Genomic DNA, 24,249 nt, shown 5'->3' with positions numbered 1-24,249 from the left:
CAACAGGTTTGACTCTGAATGTCTCTTTAATGTCTGTTAACACAATCAGTCGGACTTGAAACACCAGATTACGAAGCTCACAGAGCGTCTGGGAGGCGAGGCTCGCCATGAGACCCTGAGACCCGGCCCGGACCACGAGTCCCGCTTCAGGTCTCAGCTGGACTCACCGGGTCAGGGCAGGCTGTCGGGTTCTGAAGAACAAACAGGAATGTGGTTGAGCTCAGAGCAACAGCTGAGTGGATGTTCCTTCATGACAAAACTGCAGTTTTCACTGAGGACCAGAGATTCTTAATTTCTCTGAGTGGGGTCAAAGGCCAAGGGTTCGGACCCAGAATTAGTTTGGATGAACCCATCCTGTGTGACCACAGGTCTTTGGCTCCCATTCTGGGTCTCGTTGGACCCAACTTCACCTTTGACTTTAAGGGTTCCATTACAACCAACTCATGGTTCACTTGGCAGCCTGGAGACCATGAGGACGGTCCAGCTACTGCCTGATCGTAACAAGTAGATCTACAATACAAAGTTTTGCACTAGAACGGTGAGTCAGTTGGTCCAAAAATCTACGTAGTTCAGGTAAAAATGATACTGTACATTATTAGGTCCAATGAGACGAAGGAGATGTGAGAATCACAAAACCCCAAACAGAATATATTTGGACACTTTGTTTAGTGAAGGACCTTCTGTGACCTGCGAGCATCAAAAACCGTCTCCTGGATCCGCAGTTTGTCATGGATGAACATCCACCTTGTGACTGTTGGCTGGAAACATTCGGGAGGAACCTGCAGACTGGAGCATCTGCAGGACTTTTGTCCTTTTCATGATGTGATCTGATAACTTTCAGATCAACCTGGAGTCTGTGAAATAGCACCATGTGATGCAGTGGGCGTGGCCAGGTGCATTGTCCAATCAGAGAGTTCCAAACCAGTAGCATTCTGCAGTTGGTCCATGAAGGATGAGTTGGCACCAGGCCCAGCTGATCTTCCAGTCCATTTAGCAATCACAGATAAAATATTTTTATATATATATTTCTATTCAACATCATATCCACTTTCATTTATACACTATTTACTAGAACCATCTTCTTTTAGATTAAAAAATATCATTTGGAAATGTAAAAAGAAAGCTGATAATAATGAGCGAAGACATTAATCACTGCTCACTGACCTAGACGTGAAACAACTCTTCACTGTTTGGACTTTTACATATTTTAGCAGCATGCTGAACATTATTGGGGACATCAAAAACAGCTAAAGCCTTGACATGGAGGAACATGCCCAGAAAAGCAGAAGCTCATGTGGAAACACAAACAAACCAGAAAGCAACAGAGAGACGCAGCCGTCTGGTAACGGCTGAATCAAAGCATCAGGACAAGTTGGGCTGGTGGACACCATGGGACAGAAGAAGAAGAAGCTTGGCCAAAACTGCACTTCAACTCCAGCAAGGTTTCATCTAGATGTGTGCAGACTTCCACTAAAGCTGCTGCAAACAGGAAATAAACTAATAATGGCCTGCGCCTCAGGTTTGATTGTTGGAGTCACATGAACTTTGAAGGAACCAGAACATGAAGCGTCCCAACTGCAGAAAGTGCAACACTAACCCAACAGAGAAATCTCTTATTGTAGTTCAGTTAAATGAGGAATGGACTCTTTGATTCAGCTGGTTTATCCTAACAGGACAACACAGGATCTTTTTTCTCCTCTAACGTTCAAGATTTCAGCTCTAGACCTCAGGAGGAATTCTAGGATCTGATGGAAATATGCAAACGTTCAGCTTGACTCGCATTTTGAAATGTAAAAGGACCTTATCCTTCTATTGCCGTGTGGACAGAGTTGTCCAAACACCAGTCAACAAGCTGACTGAACAAAGTAGAGCTTGTGTCATATTAGTGTAACCTTGGTTACGGTTACATGTTGCTGTTAAAGAAGCTGCCAGCGAGACAAACGCAGCTCTTTGACTGACCTGAGCAGAAACCAGTAAACCACCATCAGCCTGACTTTGAACCAAGGTGTGTTTGGACCAGAGCAGCTCTTCTCATGCTTTTGTCACTGGGTCCTTTTCAGCTGTGTTTAGAAAAACTTTCCCCTGTAACTTAAGCTCCCACCACCGCCGAGTTCAGTCTGGACATTTCCTGCTGCTGCAGTTTCATGGGAAACCCTATGAAACTGCTTGGGTGTCGTTCAGATGCTAAATGTTTGGGTCTGTTGCTGATAATTCTGTTTCGGCGATTATGCTCCCAAAATATGAAAAGTTCCACCAAATTCCATGGAAACTAAACTTCCCCAACAGCTCAGGTTGGTGACGTTTCTCCTCTCTTTTTTGGAGATGAGAAACGGAAAAGAAACTTAGGAATCAGAGTCAAATTGAAGCTTTAGGGCAGAAATGATGCTCTCTAAAATGGCCATGGGAGGGCGATAGTGAGAAATGTTGGAAATTACACTTTAGTTTGGATTGAACCCAAAACATTTCGGAGTATTTAAATGTTTCCAGTATTGATTTCTACCTGTGTACACCATCAGTCAGACAATTGATCTTCTCAATTTTATAGATTAGTTGATTTTCCTATTTTTCTCTGATCTTTTGAAAACATTCACATTCCAAGGTAAATTTAGATAATAATAATAATAATAACATTAATAATAATTCAAACCTACATAGCGGTTTTTAGCACACTGAGAGGCGAGGCAGACGGAAACAGGAAGATGTTTCATCAGCAAAGTTCAAGTATTAAAGGTCAAGTTGTGCTGATGCTTCCTGTCTGTCATAAATGAGAGGGTCAGGGGTTAGGGGTCAGGGGTCAGGGGTTAGGGGTCAGGGGTTAGGGTTATCTTCCTCTGAGCTTGGCGTAACTTTACTTCCATTTGACTCTGTAATCTCTATTAAACTGTGATGAAGTTAAAGATATTAACAGACTTCCTTTAAGAAATTGGTTCTGTGTCTTAGACTTTACTGGAAATGCCACAAACCAGAGATGGGGAAAATGAGACCAGGGGAAGTTCAGGCTGTTCACAGCAGAAACACACCTTCAGCACCAGAACTCACAGGACCGTCACTGAAAAGAGGAATCATTCTTTTCATGGCTGTTCTTCTTGTGTGCAGCATCAAACTGTTCATTGAGAAGCAGCTGCAGCACAAAAAGAATATCAAGACATAATATTAGTGCCGTCTTCAGTGTCCACAGAAAACAAATGGGAGCAACAGATAAATCACAAAAAGCTGGAGAAGTGATGCTTTTGCTGCAATTTCTTTCTTTTTTTTTCTTTTTTTTACCACTGATACACAAACACACAAGCCAGCAGCGATGCAGCGCAACAAACGGTCTCAGAATCTACAGCAAGCTCAAACACAAGAGTTTACAACCATGGAACAGTAGTTTGGTCTTTTTTTGATTTAAATAAAGCGTTTAAAGCATAATTTCATATATAAGCAATAAAAAATACAGAACATCTCAATACTCCAATAGAAACTCTCACATTAATATTGTGCTCATTGGGATTCTATTTCTAAGAATTTAATTTATATACCTTTATATGAGCACACACACATACACACACATATATATGGGTGTATTTGTGTGTGTGTGTATTTTTTCTAATAGTTTGTCATGCTGTCAGAACTTTGCTGCACCTCCTGCTATAAACAGTGCAAATATATTTTCTGTATGGTTGGTAGATGCATACATGATCACCGTGGCTGATGGATCATGGAAGGCAGTATGTGGTCAATGTTTAAATGGAATGAGGCTGACAATTAGCACCACAGGGAATCCAGAAAGATTTCCCACTTCAGAACTTCAGAAGGAACAATACACCAAATGCCCAAAGGTTGTGGAAGGACAGTGAGCTTCACATGTTCCCTCTAGATTACCAACGGCCTAATCACCCTGGAAACAATGATCTGCTGTAGATTTTCAGTTTCCCATTTATCTCAGAAGGCTAAGAAGGTTGAATAAAGTCCACGTAAGAATTGTGACTGAACTAGAAAACACTGGAGCAACATCTTTAAAACTCTAAAAGGGGGAACCCACACCAGATTATTCAGAAGGTCAGTTTAATCCTGAAGTGATAATCTGCTGTAGAACCATAAGACCCATCATCAGGTCTACAAGGGTTCAGAAGTTTTCTTCATGGGAAGAATTACCTCAACAAGGACTGATGGGTCATCCCAGCCTTCATAACTCTAGTAAGGAGCAATGGCCAAAGGTCTAAAGGGCCCTTTTACAGCAGGAACTCAAAGACAACAGTTTGCTGTACAACTCCTAGAGACATTCACTCTGCAAGGTCAACAATATTGTTTGAACCAAAAGAGCAGGATGTGTGACTAATTCACTAAAGACCAATCGAAAACTCTCCGACTAAGATAACTTCAGAAATTGAGAAGTACAATCCAAGTTCAAAATCAAACCAATCGCAATGTTTCTGCTTCAGAACTCCAACAGGTTTTATCCACTTCACAAGGCCAAGAGGGATGAGCTCCTAGAGTTGAAGGTAGATGACTAGACCACAAAAGGCCATCAACTTCACAACTCCAGAGGGACCTCTCATCTCATGGTTGGGGGCTGTGTTGTTATTCCAGAAGTTCAAAAAGGATGATTCAGTGTAGAAGTCCAGGTCGGCCGATCCTCAGTGATCTACTCCAGGAAGCACTTTAGTGGAAATGTGAATCTGGGCGATGAACTCAGGGCAAAAGGGTAGTGGAAAGACAAATAAAAAGACAAAACCCTGTCAAGTCCTGGTGGTTGTCAGGAGTCGCTGCCATTTGGATCAGGGGTATTTTATGTTTAGCGGCACAGTTCAAGAAGCTTAACCAACTAGTGGAACAGCGACTGTGACTCCTGATCTAAAAAGGTGCAGGTCAGTTAAGGGTAGCTGGTCACTACTGCCTGTTTCTGGGCCAGCCGTCGCAGCTCCTCCCTGATCGCCTTGATGAGAGAGGCGGATGTGTGGGCAGATGGAGAGGCATCCTCTGGTGGATATTCTGGGGTGGGCGAGGTTAAGAGGAGGGGTGGAGCCGATGGGTCCCGTAACGAAGAGCTGGGCATTTGAAAAACAGATGAAGAGGAGAACTCAGGGAACGACAGCACCTGGAGAAAATACAAGGATGAGTTAATTCACAGCAAATGGGGCGAGCGTGTAGATCAGAACGACGTTCAGAGCATCTTTAGCATCCCATTGGACTTCATTTATGAAGCACTTTGAAAAGGAACCACAAGGCTGACTGGCTGAGGTACAATAACACAAGTCTGTTGTCAGTAACATCACTGGTAGGTTAGAACTAAACTTGATACACACTCTTGTACCCCAAAGGTTCCTGTCAGAGTCAGTTAACCAATAGAACTGTTCTGTATGGTCTGGATCTCATCTGTTTCATGACTTACACTCTCTCTGCTACCTCCAGGTCTGGATAGGTCCTGGTCTGAGTGCTGCTGGTGCCAGCTGGAGCCAGTGGGTCCAGACATGCTGCGACCCACTCCAGGGTACGCACCGATCTGACTGGACAAACCCACCTGAGTCAGATGGTGAAGCTGTGCCCCTGGAGGGTTACAGAAAACACACAGACAAGACAATAAAGGCCCACACATACTCGGGTGTACTTCAGTCCGCCGGACATGTCCGCGCAAAGATCCGTTTTTCTGACGGCTACCCGGTGGAAATATGGTTAACGGCAGCTCGGTGCCTCATGAAAACCAGTTTGATGAGGTTGAGAGTAGGGTTTACATCACTTCGTATTATTTTAAAGTCGACATTAACATGATTAAAGTCAACATGATGAGGTGATGTCACAGAAACGCAAGCAAAAAGGCTTCACAGCAACAGGCTTTATTAGCTATATTTACACAAATATTGACTTGCTGTATTATACAGAAAGCGGAGCAGAGAGGTCCTCCGATAATTTAAGTGCGCCTTTTTTTTTTTTTTTTCAAACAATGGCACTGATGATTGGGTATGTGCTCATTTTGGATAGCTGCACAAATTATCCTGGAACTTGTGGAACATAATAAACTAAGTTTATTATGGATGGATCCTGTTTGATTACAGTTGTATTAAGAGATTTTCTGCCCCAAAGAGCAGCAGGAGACTCAGCTGACTCAGCAGCGCCTCTCTGACTTTGCAGGATGAATCGACATGTGGCAACCATTCTCTGTCCTGCACTGACAGGTGAGGCTTCCCAGAAGGAGAAGAAACAAAGCTAGGCACCCAACTAGCTCATCAAACTTGCTAGTATCCACTAGGATTATGGTAAATAAAGAAATGTGTCTCAAGACAATTTTAGGCAATCAGTACGCTTGAATATAAAGTCTCAACCATCCGAGGACAGTATGCACGGAGTCCGCGCAGCTCACGGAGTGCATACAGCATGCCCAAGATTATAGGGGCTTAAGAGTATTACTGGGTCACCAATTTGTTGGTGGGGCTGAGAGCAGGAGTGTGGTGACTCTTTTCTGTCTGCAGAGTGGTCTCAAAGAGCAGAAGACTGGGTGTTTGCTCATTGTACCTGTACTGCCCCCTACAGGTCGGGGTCTAGAGGATGAAGGAGGGTCTTCATACTTCCCCCTGTTGGAGTACACTGACTCCTGCAGTTGTTCTCCTGTAGAAACATATCCTCCTGAGCCCAGGCCCTGCCTGATTGGGACACAGACACACTGGGTTAATCCTTCAGTCTGCAGACTTGGGCGTGTTTCTAAGTGTCCAGAGGAAGCTGACCTCTGCAGCAGACCCTGGATGGATGTGGGGGACACTCCCAACTCCGCATATCTCTGCGGACAATAGTAGAAACATTTCACAGTGCATAAATAACGTATTTGATCTCAGTGTGGAAAATAAATTGTTGGAGTTGAGGGGCTGCAGGGCGATCGCCCGGCTCACTCACCACACCGCTGGCCTGTGAAGACGGTGATACCAAGGCGAAGGCATCATCCAGCAGGGAGTGCATCTGCTGCCGGGCTTCCTCAATAGAAGGCTGGGGGGGCATGTAAGGAGGTGGAGCTGGGGCTGAGTCAAAGACCTCATCAGTAGGGGAGGGACTGCCATGGTCTGGGGGCAGGTCAGGGTCCGACTGCCAGGAAACACATCAGAGAAGATGTTCAGCTGTGGTGGTTCTTAACGGACCCAGCAGGGAATCTGAATCGGGCAGGTAAGTCAAATTTGATCATATCACAAAGACCCCATCAGAGCGACATCAGACCAACCCTCAGCTGAACTGTGGTAACCATACCAACCACCGTAACATAATGACCATCAGCCTAACAAACAGAGACAGAGTATGCAACCCCTACGTGTCACTCTGTAGCCATACTTCCTCCCAAGAGAGTTTACCAACATCTTTGTGTGTGTAGTTTAAGTACTTCCCAATGCTAACGCAACAAGAGCAGCGATTCAAATCTCGTACTGCGTCCATCACCATCTTCAGAATAAGCCGGATGCTCCGATGTTCATCCTTGGAGATTTTAACCATTACAGTTTAAACAAGTTTCTACCTGGCTTTTTCCAGTACGTGAAGTGCAGTACAAGGAACTCTAACATCCTAGATAAATGCTATGGCAATATTAAAGATGCATACTCAGCTAGAGTTAGACCACCTCGTGGCAATTCAGATCAAAATGTGGTTCATTTACTCCCTCCATATCGGCCTGTTTTTAAGTCAAATAACCCTGAGCTCCTCCAGGTGAAGCTGTGCTCCCAGGAAAAAATGTTGCTTCCTTAATACAAACTGAGAAATATTTGTCTTGGATGCAAATCTCAACCGTATTACTGAGGCAGTCACTGCCTACATCTCCTTCTGTGTGGACTCTATTACACCCCAGAAGACAGTAGACAGGTATTAAAATAACAAACTATGTATAACAAAAGAAATAAGGGAGTGCATTGGCAGGAAACAATCAGCCTTTAGGTAGGAGACAAGGTGTCAGAGCAGCACAAAAGGTCTCAACCAGATGCTGAGAACAGCAGGGCGGCAGCAAGAGGAGCAGCTGGAAGGTCGACTGTCTGACTATCGGAGCCCTGACCAACATGGCTTCCAAGGCCCTGGCTGCAGTAAATGAGAACGCCAAAGCAAACGACTTAACAGTTTTTATTTACGGTTTGAAACTGATGATTATAAGGAGTGTTGGCAAATATTACAGAATGTAAATTATGGAGCTGAGAGCAGAACTGTAATCGATTTACAGTCAGTACTTAGGGTCTTTAAGTGTTTAAATACACAGAAAGCAACTGGCCCAGACAATATGTCTGCGTTCCTTCTTAAGAACTTTATAGAGATCTGAAAAGGTTCAAGCCGAATTGGAGAAAGTTCCTCTGCAAAGTTCTGCAAACACTCATTTGGTGCCAAATATTTGGAAGAAATCAATTATCATTCCAGTTCCAAAGATTGCCTGTCCACAGACTGATAATGATTATCTCCCGGCAGCGCTCACTTCTATTGTAATTAAATCATTTGAGAAACTCATGTTGGAGCTACTACAAGTGGAAGTGCAGCTATTTCTGGATCCCTTTCAATTTGCTTACCCTAGGAGACGTAGTACCAGTGATGCTATCTTGACACTGATGCACTAAAGCATCTGGAGAACTCTGCAGCATATGCCAGACTTCTTTTTGTCGGTTTTATTTCAGCTTTTAATTCCATTCATGTAAACATTCTTCTCAGGAAACTGGTACAGTTGAAGGTTAACCCTTTTTTAACTAAGTGGTGTTATTCTTTTTATCAAAAAGATCTCAGCAAGTAAAATACAATTCATCTCTCTCTGATTCTAAGTTAAGTAGCACAGGAGCTCCAAGGTTGCATTAGTTCTCTTTACATTTTTATTTTGTACACAAATGAATGTGTCAGTTCTCAACCCAATCAGTTCATAATCGCATTTTCAGATGATGCTGTTATTCCGAGTCTTTTACAGAAAATCCCGACAGTCATAAAGCTGCTGTAGATAAGTTTGTTCTATGGTGCGACTCTCATCAGCTACAGATAAACAAAACTGGTTCTCAATCAATAAGTGACTGGAGTCCCATAGCCATCATGGCTGCTCCATCAAACAGGTGACAACTTTTAAATATTTAGGTTTGTTCATAGATGTTGACCTCAGCTGGAGCATGACACAAATGTATGTGCAAAGGTTCACCAGCGTCTCTATGTATTGTATGTGAGTGGATATGGTACTGCCCATCTGATATTTGTGCTTTTATGTATTTTTGTTTTTATGTATTTATTTATTTTATTGTTGTATTGCAGTTTTGATCCAACTCTCCCATGGGAGACTAATTAAAATGATCTTATCTTAAGTAAGATTGGTTATAGCAATGACAGAAAATTATTTTGTGCATTTATCTATAATTTTATTTTCTGTAAGATTAGAGATTCAGCAATTTTAGGATAAAAATTTCCAAATTTACGCACTGCCTGTTCAAATACATGGAAGAAGTATGAGGCGAGGCAGTACTCTATCTCTCCTCTAGGGGCGCTGTGACACACAGAGACATAAAGTTGGTGCATGCTTATTGGTGTCTCTCTTTACATTCATGTTTGATCACACTTGTTGATGTTCCAGTGTGTCTGATATATTTAATAACTAACCAGTCACGTCGCTGCAGTGAGAATGTGCAGGGTGAGGCAGAAAGTACCATGCCACACAGATAGGGGGCATTGCTGAGCCCCACTGGCACAATGTGATAAAAGTCGGCCAAATGTCAGAATACAAATATTCCAAACCAACTCTTCTCTTTGGTGTGAAGGTTAGGTCACTGAGAATGTCAAAATTTAATTTTAAAAAATCCAGATTAATGTACTCTGCACAGTTTCATAACCACCTCATTTTATAACCACCCCAGGGGAAGTGGTTGTCCTGCCAAGCTGGGTATTGTGTGCCAACGATTTGAGTGGCAACAGACTGCATGTCTTAATTGGTCTGTGATTTACGTCAATGTGGGCCGGACCTCGCAAACTTCAAACATCTCAACCACTGCAGTGGACCAGCAGACATCAGACAGCTGCGTTTAATTTAACCGCGGTCAACATGGTCAAAGATGGAGGATGAGGAGAGAAGTTAATCGGTGCCTGATGGGACCGAGGAACAGAGGAACGACTGATTGGTCAGAAGTTCTGCCATCTCTTGGAGAGGGATGAGCTGCAAGCCGTACATCTGTGGTGTAAAACACCAGAACCAGAACATGAACTTGGCATGATGTACATATTATTATCCATCACTACGCTGGCTTGACTCTCCTCCTCCAGGTGACATTGTGGCCAGGCGAGGAACAGAGAGCTTCACTCTGAACAATTTTTAATTTCAGTGACAGGAAGTTAACCCCCTGCGACAGACTGGCGACCTGTCCAGGTGACCCCGCCTCTCGCCCAGAACGTAGCTGGAGAGGAACCAGCAACCCTCCTGACCCCATTAGGGACAAGGGTGAACAGGAAATGGGTGGATGGATGGAAGGAAGTTAACCTCCAATCTGACAGAGCCCGCCCACTAATGAAGACCTATTCAGAACATCCCTCTCTCATTGTGATTGGTCCAGTTCTGCTTGACTGATGTTTTCTGATTAATGGCACGACTGTTGACCCATTTTACCAACTCACTTCCAGCTCCATAGCAAATGATTAAAAGCATTTCCCAAAACTGTGCTGCTCCAATATTTCCCACAGTGGACTGATTTATGGTTAACTTTGGTTTGTCCCACCATGTACGCTACATTGTTGAGTCCGGGGTACTTCCTGTAGGTGGCGCTCTGGTCTGTGAGCAGCCGATCTCTGTCTGTATCTGGAAGACTTCCGGGTCCTTGATGAGGCCTGCGGCCCCGAGGAGAGCGCCTCCCTCTGGAGGGAAAAAACACACAAAAAGGATCTGATTCAGCTTTGAGCTACACTGGATTATCTACCTTTAAGTTATCAAGTGTTGCTTTGATTATTTCCTTTGAGACAAGAAGTGAAACTTTAGTGTAGAGAAGCATGAAAACAGATTCAGCGAAGTTAGATTTAAGCTCCTCAGGGTCCAAATCATCAGAAACTACTAAAGGTAAAGAAAGCAGAACCTGAAGTTAAACAGGTAACGTGTGTTTGAGTTGATTTTACCATTTACAACATTTATTTCTTAAAGTAACCAGATCATTTTATTATTTTCAACAAACAGAGATAACAGATTTATCCCAGTTCAAACTTCTCAGCTCGGACGTCGTTGGCCAACCCTGACCTTTTTCTGGAGTCGGCGGGGGTCAGGGGTGAGGCTCCCTCGGCCTGAAGGATGCAGTCCATGTGGTCGTGGGCGGAGCTGTAGAGCCGCTGAGCCGCTTCGCTCTGAACCGGCCCGTCTCCGAAAGCATCCATGATGTCGTCCATGGAAGGAAACTCACACTGGCCCCGCCTCTTTGCACGTTGGCGCAGTTTGTTCCTGTGATGCTCGATCTCAGACTTGTGCCTTAGCGCCACCTGTTGGACAACAGCAAATGTGCTTTATTATGACTTATTGCAACGTGTGGGTTATGTGCTTGACCTACCTCAGTATTGACCTTTTCAGTGAGGGAGGGACTTGGCCGCGGAGGGCCGTGTGCCGCAGGCGGACTTGGTCGCGGCTGCATGGCAATAAGTTGCACCTTGTTGGCCTGGCGACGGGTTCCATCTGAAGAGCCACGGGAGAGACGGTCAACATGGTCAAAGATGGAGGATGAGGAGAGAAGTTCATCTGGACCGCTGCCTGATGGGACGGCTGGGGGTAGAGGAACAACTGACTGATCAGGAAGCTGTTCAAACCCAAACGGAGTCTCTGACTCCCAGGAGGAGTCAAAAAGATCTTTATTATTTCACACACATCAACCAACCATCTGGTAGCAAGCAGAGCAGCTAAATCTACAAGTATTTTATACTCTGATGCCTTCGTCGTTTCACAGAAGTCAGAGAACATTCCCTGGACAAATGGGAGAAGGGTTAAAATCGCTGCGGTCTGGTTGGATTAGGATCGATGGGGACAGTCGGCAGCAAGAGGTGGACAAAAATCTGTCAGTACGAGACGAGGAGAAGAGTGGAGTCTGCAGAGGAACCGACCCGACCCGACCCGACCCGAGTCACACCCAAATGTCTTTTCATGTTTTCATTTGAATGTGAAAGTAGTCCACATGGTGACAACCACAGCGAGTATAACCAAACTATTCACGTATATTAGAGTCTGACAACACATTAATTACATAGAAACTAAAACGTAAAAAATTGTGTAAAAATAAGTAATTCAGTGAAATGAAGCAGTGAAGCCACCTATGAAATAAAAACTTGGGGTTCAGCTTTAAGAACTAAAATATAGAATTTTCCAACTCGACTTATTTTAAGGGAAGTTCAAAATCCTTGTTTTTGCAGTTCAGTCCAAACACCAATGCTGTTTCTTAAGACAGAAATAACAATGTTTTACAATCTAAACCCATAAAAAAATCTGCTCCAAACTCCCAATAGCAACATAAAAAAGAAGCAACATTTTCCAGATCAAATTTATTTGTTGGACAAAATTTAGGAAATATTTTAAAACTGAATCTGTTTAGTTTTAATAAAAGACAGAAAGTCAATTTTATTCATTATTAGAATAACTTCCATTATTGCCAACACCATTCTGCCCATAAAGACCAGTACACTCTTTATGGGTTGCTACATGTTGCTACATGTTGGTAGTGTTGTATGCTTACCCTACACTGCCCCCTAGAGTCTAGGAGAATAAGGGAATATGTGCTGATTCCCACGTGATTCACGTTGGTCAAGTGAAAAAAAGATGAAGCGGTTGATGTTTTGCATTCCCCCAACATTGTTGCTGCACATCTCCTCCTGTCATCCCACACAATCAAAATCACTTTTGAAAACTCAGCTGTGCAGGATGTTACGGTTTAACTTGTGTTTAATTAAAGAGCTGAACAAAGTCACATGCTGCTCATCTTTGGGAGTTTTTGATGGGTGTTTTAGTTGTTTTACCCAGTTGCTTAGTCTCCTGGTTGCTTCTCAGTTGTCTACACTCAGTGTTTCAGTCTCATCTGTTTCCTAGTCCAGTAGTCACCTTCCTCAACATAAATACCCCCAGATTCCTTAAAATCATTACCAGATCCTTCTGGAATGACAAAGATCTGCCTTTCCAAATGTCTTATTTTCCAGGTTGGATTTTGAAAGCATCGTTTTGCATCTACTTCAGAATAAGCAAGTTGAAGCTGTATGTGAGGGATGAGGCAAGTAATAACAGTAACAGTGGCATCAATGAGTAAAGGGTTAAACTTACCTATTTTGCTCCTCCCTTCATTCACAGGTGCAATAAATAGAAAAAAGTAAAGAAAATTGATCAAATTACAATATGTTGATCTGCTCCCCATTATCCTAATATCCCACTCCTTCCTACTCAAGGTTTACATGATGACATCACCAGGTCCTACCATTTTTAGGGGGCTTCCTGTGGTGTTTGCCCTCACTGGGTGTGGCCACAGGTCTGGTGCTTTCCTCTGCCGACTCCCTGCCGCTGGATTGCTCGCTTCCTAACGAGTCTCCGTCTGAAGGGCTGAGCCTAAGGAGAACACTGTCTCAGTCCAGCAGCAGGTTGAACATAAACTGAATAAATAGGTGGAAAAAGGTTGACGGACGGACTTTCTAAAAGGCTTGTAGTCGTTTTGAGATATCAGGGCCATTTCTACATCTTCTATCCAGACAGCAGGAGAATAATTTTCAAGTTGAATGTTTGTTCCATGTGACCAAAGCAGCAGAAATGTTTAGCAAACTCAAGTATTTAAAGAGGTTTTACAGGAGTTCTCTGACCTTCCCCTGCGGCGACTTGGACGTGCTGCTTTAGTGGATGATCCTTTGGACTTGGGAGTGTTGAGGTCTCCACCGTCGGAGGGCGTGGCCTCTTTTATTGGGGCAGGTAGTGGACCCGTCTCCTGGATCACCATGATGTCGTCTTTACTGTGCTGACCAAGATGGAGCTTTGCAAAGTCAAAGCCTTTGACACTAGGAGCTTGAAGCTGCAGAGGACATCAGCGTCAGACTTGAACTCGTTCCCATCTCAACCAGAGGAAATCTACCATTTCATACCTTCTGCCTCTGCTGGATGGTGTTGATGGCATCCGGTTGAAACTCGAGCTTCTCAGACCCACAAAGCTTCCAGTAGAGAATGATAATAATGAAGACAGCCAGTAGAACAGGGACAACCACCCCCACGATCAACCAAATGCTGCTGCTCTGAGTCTCAGCCGGAGGAACAGAAAGAGTCTCTACAGCTGGACACAGGACAGGAACAGAGGAGTCTGACCTCATGCCTCAGATTAAAAGCCCTGGAACATTTGTCTCTGATTTAGCTTCTCACTCACGTTGAGCCAGAGGCCTCTGGACTCGGTGTCCAAGGACAATGGCGGCCCTCTGAAGGTCCAGGCGGTTCATGGTGGCTGCAGTTACCTCTGCCGGGACCCTCTCCCCACCTGGACCCTCTACGAAGTAAAACACCTCCAGGGGGCGCTCTGGCCCAGACAGCCTGGATATCCGCACCACCTGACACACAACCGTTGGGATTTATTACATCCGACAGAATTTCCAAGCCAACCGATTCCAGCTTAGATACAGGAAGTCCTGCATCTGAATGCATATTTTGGACATTGGTTTTATCATGAGGAACCATAATGAAGAACAAATAAAGAGATGGTTTTTGATTTTGTTTTAAAACTTAACATTATCAATGTATTCAATGTGTCTGGGTACATTTTGCACAAAAGTTCAGGCTGCATAGGAAGCAAGTGCAGCCCTGGAGAATCAGATGGTGCAATTCCATTCAATTCAGTTTAAGCAGATATTTATGTGTATATATATATATATATCTATATATATATATATATATATATATATATCTATATAGATATATAGATATATATATCTATATAGATATATAGATATATATATATATACACACACACTAGTGTCCTTTATTCAACAGTAATCTGACAGATGGAGGTAAAGCAGAGGAAATGCAACAGATCATTTCAGTTTGATTAGAAAGCGCCGACTCACATCAAGCGTTGTTTTGAGACAGTTTACAAAAAAGTCAGTCAAATGATCACATGACCAATACTGTATGTTTTATGTTTTACCTGCAAACTGTTGTTGCCCACAGCGGTTGCTCTTCTCCAGCGCCTCCTGCTGGTCTCCTGCAGTCCTTCCTCCAGTAGCACAGCCAGTCGTCGCTCCAGACGAGCTTTGAAACTCCTCTCAGCCACCTGCTGCTCATGAACACCCAGCAGGACTGAAACAGCACAGAGCACCAAGAAAAACTCTCAGACCTGCAGGTTTGACCTTTTTAAACCTTCTGTAGGGTGGGCTGGGCTGTTTGTACCTGTACGGACCCAGGTGTCACGCAGGTGGTGGGACATGTTTAGCTCAGGGTAGTGGGAGGCTGTGAACACAACATGTAAAATTCAACTCACACTTGTTACACTACATGTGTTTCATAGTTTGAACTGTTTTCAAACTCAAGTGTGGCTGAACTACTCAGCGATCTGAACGTTCAACCTTCAGTTGTGTGTTGACGTACGTTCTGCAATCTGCAGAGCAGGAAATCCAACGTAGAAGCTGAACTCCACCAAGCTGAGCTTCCTGAGGTGTTCGCTAACCTCTGACCCCGCCAAGTAGCCCCTCCCATCTCGTACAGCAAAAGTGATGTCAACAGGAACCTTCTGCCCCACTGCTGGCCAGCCTTTGCTCATTGTGATGTTCAGCAGCTGTGTGAGGAAGTCAGAGACGTAACTATCTGACCTGATATCAGCGCGTCAATGAACAGGTGAGACTCACCTGGACGGTGATGTTTCCGGCCTCATGGGACCTCCTTCTGCTCTCTGCATAAGCCATTATCAGCCCTCGCTCCACCCTTTCACTGAAGTTGCACACTCTGACGTCAACATGGGTGGGAACAAACTGCAGCACCGAGTGGATCTGGTACCAGAGGTCAGGTATGGTATAGAGAGGGGAAACTGAAGGAATTGGGCCTGAACTGCGCGGTGAGTGACGGAGCGCGTTGATGACAGATACGGCAGTGAATATCATGGGTCCAGACACGACGCGAAAGGCAAAACTGGATGGAGTTCTCAGGAACTGAAAAACAGAGCAGAGAGAATTGACTCGTCCTGGACTCAGAAAATGCCGACCAAACTCCTCCAGATGAAATCATGCTGGAGTTGCTTAGCTTATATACAGTAAGTGCATCAGTATAGCACTTACTGTACTTATGCAGCTGGTTAGCTAGTTCCCTATAATAAGGAACCAGCTCTGCAGCCAGAGATCGCACATGGGTTCACGTGATTACCTGCAGCTCTACTGAGCGGTTGAACTCTCTCCTCAGAACATCGCGGACATGACTGAACCCGGCCGACGAGCCTTTAGAACTCACTGCAGAACAAACAGGTTCATCATGTGGCTGAAGAAAGACGCAGCACTTCCTGTCACATGCAGGCTGGGGGACTTACCCACTCTGACCAGGTACAGCTCAGGCTTGGTGACGTTGCACAGGTACTGTCTGGTGAGCGGAGTCTGGGCCCCTTTGGGTGTGGTAACTGGGGGCCCTCTGGTGAGGCTGATGGAGGTAATCTGGGTGGTGGTCGTTATGGCTGGAGGTTTTGCTGTTTTTTCTGTGATCACTGACGGTCTTCCTGGTTTTACGGGCCGAACCGGTGGTCCCAGGGGGGGAGGGGGTGGCACCTGGCTGGTAGTGTTAGATGGGGGACGAGGAGGGAGGCCTGGACCACGCTCTTTGGTTTTTGGAGAAGGTGGGGCAGGAGTGGCAGGGGTTTGGGAGGTGCTTGGTAGAGTAGGTGACTTTTCACTTGTAAGAGCAGGTGAGGGAGTGAGGGGAGGGAAAACTCCTCGTGGGGGATGTTTATGCTCTAGATCTGGTGGAGGCCCACTGAGGGTTGGGGCTGGGGTCAGAGGAGAAAGTTGAGTCTGTGTTGTTGTGGGAGTAATGGAGGGTCTGGACTTGGTACCATGTATCTGGTCCTCCTTCTCCCTCTCCTTTTCCTTCTGCCTTTCCCGGGCCAGAAGGTTGGTGTAGTACTCCAGACTGTTCATGTCCGGCAGCAGCACCTCCGTCGGTTCCAGAGGCATCATGTCCTCCGGGTCATATTCCTCATCCCATGTGGAAAAAACGTCCAGATGGGCAGTGTGGGTGTGCAGAGGAACAGTAGGGGTGGAGGACGGGGTGACAGGGGGACGGGAGAACAGAGGGAGGGTCGGACGGGCCGGGAAGGCCGTGTCATAAGAGACCCAGTCCCCATCAGAGTCCGTGTCCCAAGGGTGGCTCGGTAGTGGCGTGGCAAGGCCCAGTTCCTCCCCGTCAGGCACCATGAAGGACAAAGTCTCCAGGTAGTCCCCAGAGCCCCATGCTTCCTCAAGGGAGGGGCCCCGCTCCCAGGGGGGCGGAGGGGCGAGGGTTGGCTGGCTGTGTGGGGGCAGTGCTGGGGGGACACTGGGGGCCAGCAGGTCTGGAGGTCTCAGCAGTAGATGGATGCCCTGAGCCCCAGCTTCCTGGTCCTCTGCTGAGCCGGCTCCAGCACTGTTACCATGGTAACCAAAGTCTGAGGCCCCTCCAGGGGGGGCGGGTGATGGTGATGATGGATGTGACGATGATCCCATTGTCCTGTTCAAATCCAACACACCTGTAGAGAGTAAAAGAAGAGAATGTGATGAAGCTGACCCCTGAACCTTTCGTTGGGCCCCTGAAAGTCTCCGAGGGCCACAAACTTCCTGACCCTCCGACCCTTTAATACACAGAAATGTTCCTGCGCTGCGCTAGCTAGACTCATGCAGACCTGAGAGCTAAAGTCTAAAGGGGATGATTGTTTTTCTCTGAGCGTCCGAACAAAACAGCTATAAAACATTCAAATGGCCTTTGACTAGACCGCTTCCTTTAATCATTATTTCCACCATTTTACGACCACCAGAGCTTGAAGGGAAGAACATTAAAACTAAGTGATGATCAACCAACTAACTGGGCTGCCATGCTGGTCCCCCTCGGCACCTTTTTGGACTTTTTCAAATTAACTGCTTGGTTCCGTCACGCTCTCCATCCTGCTTCTTCTACCTTTCAGCTACAGGTGTCCACTTGGTTCCTGTCAAGCGTAACACCGGCGCACGCCATCAGTAGCAGCCTGTTCCGTCGGTTGGTGATTCACAGAACCCGCCTGCATGGAGACGAGCCGCTCAGTGGAGATTTCTCTGCTTTCTGGTCAAAGCGGCAGAACCAGTGCAGCCATTAGACACCAGAGCAGGAAGCGAGTCGTGGATCATAACGTCTCATCCGAAGGTTTTCTCGCTCCTCCTCAGTCTCATGGTTGCAGGTCAACTTTTATTGTTGTGTTTGGATCAATAAATGTTTCTGATGATAGCAGTTATTGCTCTGTTAGCACTTTGCTGACGTTTAGCTCCACAGCTGATTCCTGCAGAAAGCTCAGATATGTTTGTCATATTTCAGTTTTACCTGTTTATTGTAATGGTTGCATATTCTGAATATTCTGTAAATAGTTACCATAAATCAACAGCAGAACTTTCTGCTGTGATTGGCTGATTTACAGTGTTGTTGTTGTAATATTTGACTTTAACTCACATAAGGTTCCAAAATCTTATTTTGTAAAACAATAATGTGCATTGATCTGAAAATATTGTAATAACTGTTGTTCTCATAGAAGGTTCTCCTGGCTTGGTGAGTCTGGTTGTTCAGAACCTCCAGTCATTGCAGTACACAGCCTGGTTCTGGTTCTGGTTGTGTTGGGAATGTCTTCCTGTCAAAAGGGAGAGTTGATTTGATCCAACTGGTTGAATATCCACAGACAGAAATGATTGACTTTCTGTCACTCAGATGATGGAATGAAGCTGATTTTAGTGTGGTTGTTTTTACTTTAATAGAAACCATTATATTATATATAATATTACATTATGTGGTATCGTTGTTTTCAGGATAATCTGAACTTTATGAATTTACACTTAGTTTTTACTTTTGGACATACTGTGGCTGCATTTTGGACCTTGAGTCACAGAAAAACAAAATCCGATTAGAAAAAATGAAAATTGTTTCACTGTGAAAATGTCCAATATTCACAAAAAATGTTTTTTATAATTTAGAATTACAATATATACTGTAAATTTCTTAAACTGATGTAAAAAATATTGCAAACAACACAGTTTTACAACATTGTTAGCATGAAAATGAAGGCAATTCCTCAATCGTTTGTATGCAATTTTTGAAAAAACATCATAGGTCAAAACAAGCTGATAAAAAATGTGTAACCACATTTATCACATTTTTTTTATTCAAAGTTTGTCTTTTCCATTCTGTTTGGTTAAAAACACTTACAACCGACAAAATTTACTGGCCATTGGTCAAGCAATCGGGGGACGTCTGTCACATGAGCTTTTCCGTGTCCACAACAACATTTCGGTCGATATTGCACGGACACCGGGCTCTCCCTGGATTATAATCCCAGTATCTACGACCGGGCGACGCAGAGATCGTAAACTAAAAGACCGAGGCTCAGGAAACAGCCACACAAACCACCGCTACCAAGCATTTTTCTCTCCAACGTGAGGTCTCTCGTTAACAAACTGGACGAATGGAAGCTGTGGATTGCAACTGACAACCTCATCCGGGAATGCTGCATCCTGTTGATAGACGTGGTTAAATCCAACCATACCGGACCGGAGATCAAGCTAGCAGGCTACACAGCACACCGACAGGACCGATCAGCCTAACCCTAACCCTTAAGGACTGTGCAGACCAACTGGCTGGAATCTTCAAACATTTTTAACCAGTCTTTGTCTCAAGCCACTGTCCCTCTCTGCCTAAAGGCCTCTACCATTGTCCCCCTGCCCAAAAGAACCAACATCAACACCCTGAACGACTACCGTCCAGTGGCACTCACACCGATCATCATGAAGTGCTTAGAGAGACTGGTGTGGAGTCACATCCTCTCCTGCCTGCCTGCTGAGCTGAACCCTCTCCAATTTGCCTACAAAGCAAAGAGGTCCACAGAGGACTCTGTATCCACAGCACTTCATGCCGCTCTGACCCACTTAGAGAAGCAGGGGAGCTACATCAGAATGCTCTTTGTGGACTTCAGCTCAGCATTTAACCCTAACCCTAACCCAACGTCTGGTGTCCAAGCTAGTAAACGTTGGGCTCCCATCAGCCACCTGCAGTTGGATCCTGGACTTCCTAACAGGTCGATCCCAGAGGGTCAGACCGGACCCCCACACCTCCACTGCTCTGAGCCTGAACACCGGATCGCCACAGGGTTGTGCTCAGCCCACTTCTCTACACCCTCTACACTCATGACCGTGTCTCCAACCAGCAACAAGATCATAAAGTTTGCAGATGACACGGCAGAGACTGAACTTTCTGAGAATCCTCCAGAAGAACTGTCTCCCCCCAGACCTGCTGCAGGTCTTCTATCACTGCTCCATAGAGAGTGTGCTCACGTACAGTCTGTGTGTCTGGTATGGCAGCAGCACGTCCTCAGACAAGAAGGAGCTCCAGAGGGATGTCAGGGCAGCAGAGAGAACCATAGGCTGCCCCCTCCCCACCATGGAACAGATTTACACTTCCAGGCTCCGCAAGAAAGTTCTGGACATTTTAAATGACTCTTCACACCCTGGACATGGTCTCTTCCAGCTGCTGCCATCAGGCAAGAGATACAGAGCAATAAAAACCAGGACAAATCACCTAAAAACAATTTCTACCTGATGACAATCATGACACTAAATTTAAAGGCATAAGAACTTCTGCTCTTGACACTTAACTCTGTTAAAAATGTAAACTCTGTTCACTCTGTGACACCTCCAGGCTCTGCAACAATCTTCTGATGTTTATTTATTTCTTGTTTTGTGTTGTTTGTTCCTTCATCTTTTTATGTATGTATATCTATATTGTGTGTGTATATAATCTGAACTTTAACTCAAATCAAGCACGGTCTCAATCTGGTTGTAATCTGTTGATGACAATGACTAATAAATCTTATCTTATCTTAATTGTTTGGGGGAACAAGGTTTTACAAAAAGTCTTCTGGACTATAGGAAAAACTTTGGCTCCCAGAGTTAGCGGTGGCTGTAAGATGTTTACTACTAGCTGCTGGGGGAGCGGCTCTGCATCACCCCGCAGTGATCGCCTCCTTGCAGCTGCAGCGCCACCATTCCCCTCCTTCATGCTTCTCTCAGCCTCTGATGCTCTTTGTCAGTTACTAATAAGAATGATCGATCCGCCATCGTCATCATGACAATCCTCACTGCAGGTTTCCTCTCTTCGACGTCCAGCTCAAAACTGAGCCCCACTGCATGCTGGGTGTTCATGCTTCACATAGTCCTTACATATAGAACAGAAACCACTAAGCTAGAAACAAATTACTTAGAGATTCCACCGATATCCAAACTTTGCATCAATTTTCGCGATCTCACTGCTTTTGTTGCTATTCCGTTTCCGCTTTTCTTTCACCCTAACTTGAGCAACTTCTCTTCGTTTCTTAGCAACAAAATACAGCCCATAATTATTTGTTGAAGATGTCAGATTTCCAATAACAGAAGAATCTGATGTTGCGTTTCGTTTTTTGTGTTTGAAGCTCATTTCCTGTCATTCCCAGAAAAGCTCGTTTTTAACATTTATCTAACATTTGGAAAAATATGGTTTACTTATTTTAGCATAACTCCGGTTTTACTTGGCCTATTAACACAATTTAAAAACTGGGGTGTAGTTTATAATGTGCACTTTAAGCACAAGTTGAAAGTGAGACTGGGGGAGCATCAATAGACCCCATATCTGGACATTAATTTAGATTTTGATGAGTGAAATGATTAATAAGCAGAAAGTTCCTTTCAGTGCATGAATTAACCTTGTGTGTACAAAATGCACAAATAAAGCCCAACAAACTTACTGTAGTTACAGTAGGTGGATGTAGGTGGACCTGCTGGACATCCAGATTATTTTAATGATTTTTTTTATGTTCATGACCAAAAACTCATTTTTGCTGTGATGATTTTCAGTGACGCTGATCGATCTACTTCCGCTCGTCCTTTAAACACACACAGCCTTCGCTGTCATTCAGCTGGCCTGTTTCCATGGCAACGCCATGCAGCAGAATCACGTGCAGAAAAGATAGATAGATCATCGATCGATAGATAGATCTGATTGGTGGATGTAGTTCATGATGTGGTTCTGACTAAAACCAGGAAGACGGACCACATGGCCTGCTCTGGATCCAGAACCAGAACCAAACATAGAGAAACAGCTTTCAGCTTCTATGCACCACAGATCTGGAACAAACTTCCAGAAAACTGTAAAACAACCGAAACCCCGAGTTCCTTTAAATCCAGAATAAAAAACCCTTGAGTTACAGCTGCTACTGACTAATAATAACTGAAACATTGATTATTAATGAATCATTTTATGATCATTTTTTAACATCTGAGAATTTTTTTTCTTCTTTGCTGTTTTCATGTGTCGCTCCAGCAGCTGCTTGTTTCTGAATGCTGGAAAAATAAATTCACCTTTCAGGTCACATGACTCACTGAGAGTGTGTGTGTGTGTGTGTGTGTGTGCGTGTGTGTGTGTGTGTGTGTGTGTGTGTGTGTGTGTGTGTGTGTGGACAGAGTGAGTCAGTGATGTGGGAGGATTGACAACATGAAGATAAAATCAGAAATAGAAACAGATTCCAGATTCTGCTTCTGGAGGCCATGATACCAACTAGCAGCAGATGGAAGAAATGCAGCTTACCTGCAGCAGGTGAGCTTGTGGTCGTCATGGAAACCAGTGTGCCAGCCACCAGAAACATCACAGCCAGCGTTTGTCTGCATGACGCGGCTCTGGGGTCCATTCCGGTCCCGGTCCTGAAGCCCAGCAGGATCACAGGGTCCGACATCCTCAGAGGGCCGGCGGTCCGACGGCGACGCTGGGAGCCCAGGGCCCGACAGGAGGACCTGGGCAGCAGGAGACACTCACCTGACTCACCTGCCTTCAGTACAGGACTCGTTGTCATAGCGACAACTGGTTTTCCTGACGAAGCTATGGCTGTTTACAAATCTTACAGCTTCCTGTTGACCTTTCACTGACCTCCAGAGAAAAAGGCCCAGAGGTTCTGCTCTCCCTGACCCGACTGAACCTGGACTCTGCAACAGAACCGTCTAAAGGTTCCAGTGGCAACACCAACGTTGCCCATGGAAACTGCAGCAGCTGTGATGTCATCAGGTCCAAGCAGAAGTTTCTCCAACCAGGTGTGCCTAATAAAGTGGCCAGTGAGAGGGTATCTGGACCTGGTGAACCGGGCCAAGGTTCTGCTTCTTTGAAGGCCCAAAAGGCGTCAAGTTAACATAAGGATCAAAGACTACAAACGAACCAACTAGAATTTCATTCTCTGAAAATCTGGACCGGTTTCCGGACCGGTTCGGTTCTCTGGACCGGTACAGATCCATTAGCTCTCTTGTTGTTTCGTCATGAAGCAGTTCCTGGTTTTTACTTTCATCAATTTGGACCTGAAAGGTTCAGGTTCAGGATCAGGGTTCGGTACCGGCCCGTATCTGAAGTCTGAGGCCCGGCTCCTCACTCCTCCTGACGGTTCGGTCCGGCGCGGCCTGGTTCGGACCGGTCTCTTCTCACATTGACCCAGTAATGAGCCCAATCGAAGCCATCCGGTCACTGCAGAACACCAGGGTCCAGATTCCTGACGGTTCCGGTACCGGAGACTCCTCCCTTCTGCATCCGAGGCTGAAGGCTCCGCAGCGGGCACAGAGCCGCAGCTGCAGCCGCCTAAAGACACCGAGCTCCGGCGATGCAGATCAGCCCCAGGGATCCGAACCGAACCGAACCATCAGCACCACAGCATGCTTTAAAACCTCAACCAGCAGCCGGACCTACCTGCCATCCTGGAGATGCGGTTCGGGCGCGTCACGCCTCTCCACTCCGCGCCGTGAATGAAGAGGAGGAAGAGGAGGAAGAGGAAGAGGAGGAAGAGGAGGAAGAGGAGGAGGTCCCTGCAGAATCTCTCCTTCCTCCTCTCGGTCCGCAGTCTTCCTCTCCTCTAGCAGATCCACCTGCTCCCTCCGACCCGGTTCTGCTGGCGTCGGTCCGACAGATTCAGCTCACGTCCAGCGTCAGTACCAACCGAACCCCCTCAGGATGTTCCGATCCAAAAGGGCGGTTTGCTGTGTCTCCCCTGTGACCCATTTCTCCAGAACCGACCCAAATAGACGCTTAGCAGAGGCCTCTGATTGGTCGAAACATTCACTATTAGTCTG

At 45.4% G+C, this 24,249-nt stretch overlaps 1 protein-coding gene across 7 annotated transcripts; it reads right to left on the bottom strand.

Annotated features, from left to right (window-relative positions):
• Positions 1-7: 7 nt before the first annotated feature.
• On the bottom strand, positions 8-24,249 carry LOC122826331 (UPF0606 protein KIAA1549-like). 7 transcript variants are annotated; one of them, XM_044108047.1, is made up of 21 exons: positions 23,870-24,249; positions 22,733-22,935; positions 16,446-17,633; positions 16,286-16,368; positions 15,775-16,074; positions 15,518-15,704; positions 15,320-15,379; positions 15,078-15,229; positions 14,307-14,484; positions 14,032-14,216; positions 13,756-13,961; positions 13,380-13,507; positions 13,229-13,243; positions 11,481-11,689; positions 11,177-11,412; positions 10,680-10,803; positions 6,868-7,053; positions 6,702-6,754; positions 6,493-6,620; positions 5,375-5,529; positions 8-5,080 (listed from the first exon to the last, which is right to left on the bottom strand). In XM_044108047.1, the coding sequence occupies exons 2-21, from the start codon at positions 22,875-22,877 to the stop codon at positions 4,856-4,858; spliced, it is 4,143 nt and encodes a 1,380-aa protein (XP_043963982.1). In that variant the 5' UTR covers positions 22,878-22,935; positions 23,870-24,249; the 3' UTR covers positions 8-4,855. The 7 variants fall into 7 exon arrangements, with proteins under 7 accessions (XP_043963982.1, XP_043963981.1, XP_043963984.1 ...); XM_044108046.1 differs by having other exon boundaries at positions 10,668-10,803; positions 11,493-11,689; XM_044108049.1 differs by having other exon boundaries at positions 10,668-10,803; positions 11,481-11,602; positions 23,870-24,247.

This window comes from Gambusia affinis, linkage group LG23 (genome assembly GCF_019740435.1).
Source record: "Gambusia affinis linkage group LG23, SWU_Gaff_1.0, whole genome shotgun sequence".
In the NCBI taxonomy this organism is placed as follows: Eukaryota; Metazoa; Chordata; class Actinopteri; order Cyprinodontiformes; family Poeciliidae; genus Gambusia; species Gambusia affinis.
The sequence above is the reverse complement of the archived record's forward strand: the minus strand, read 5'-3'. Positions and strand labels throughout refer to the sequence as shown.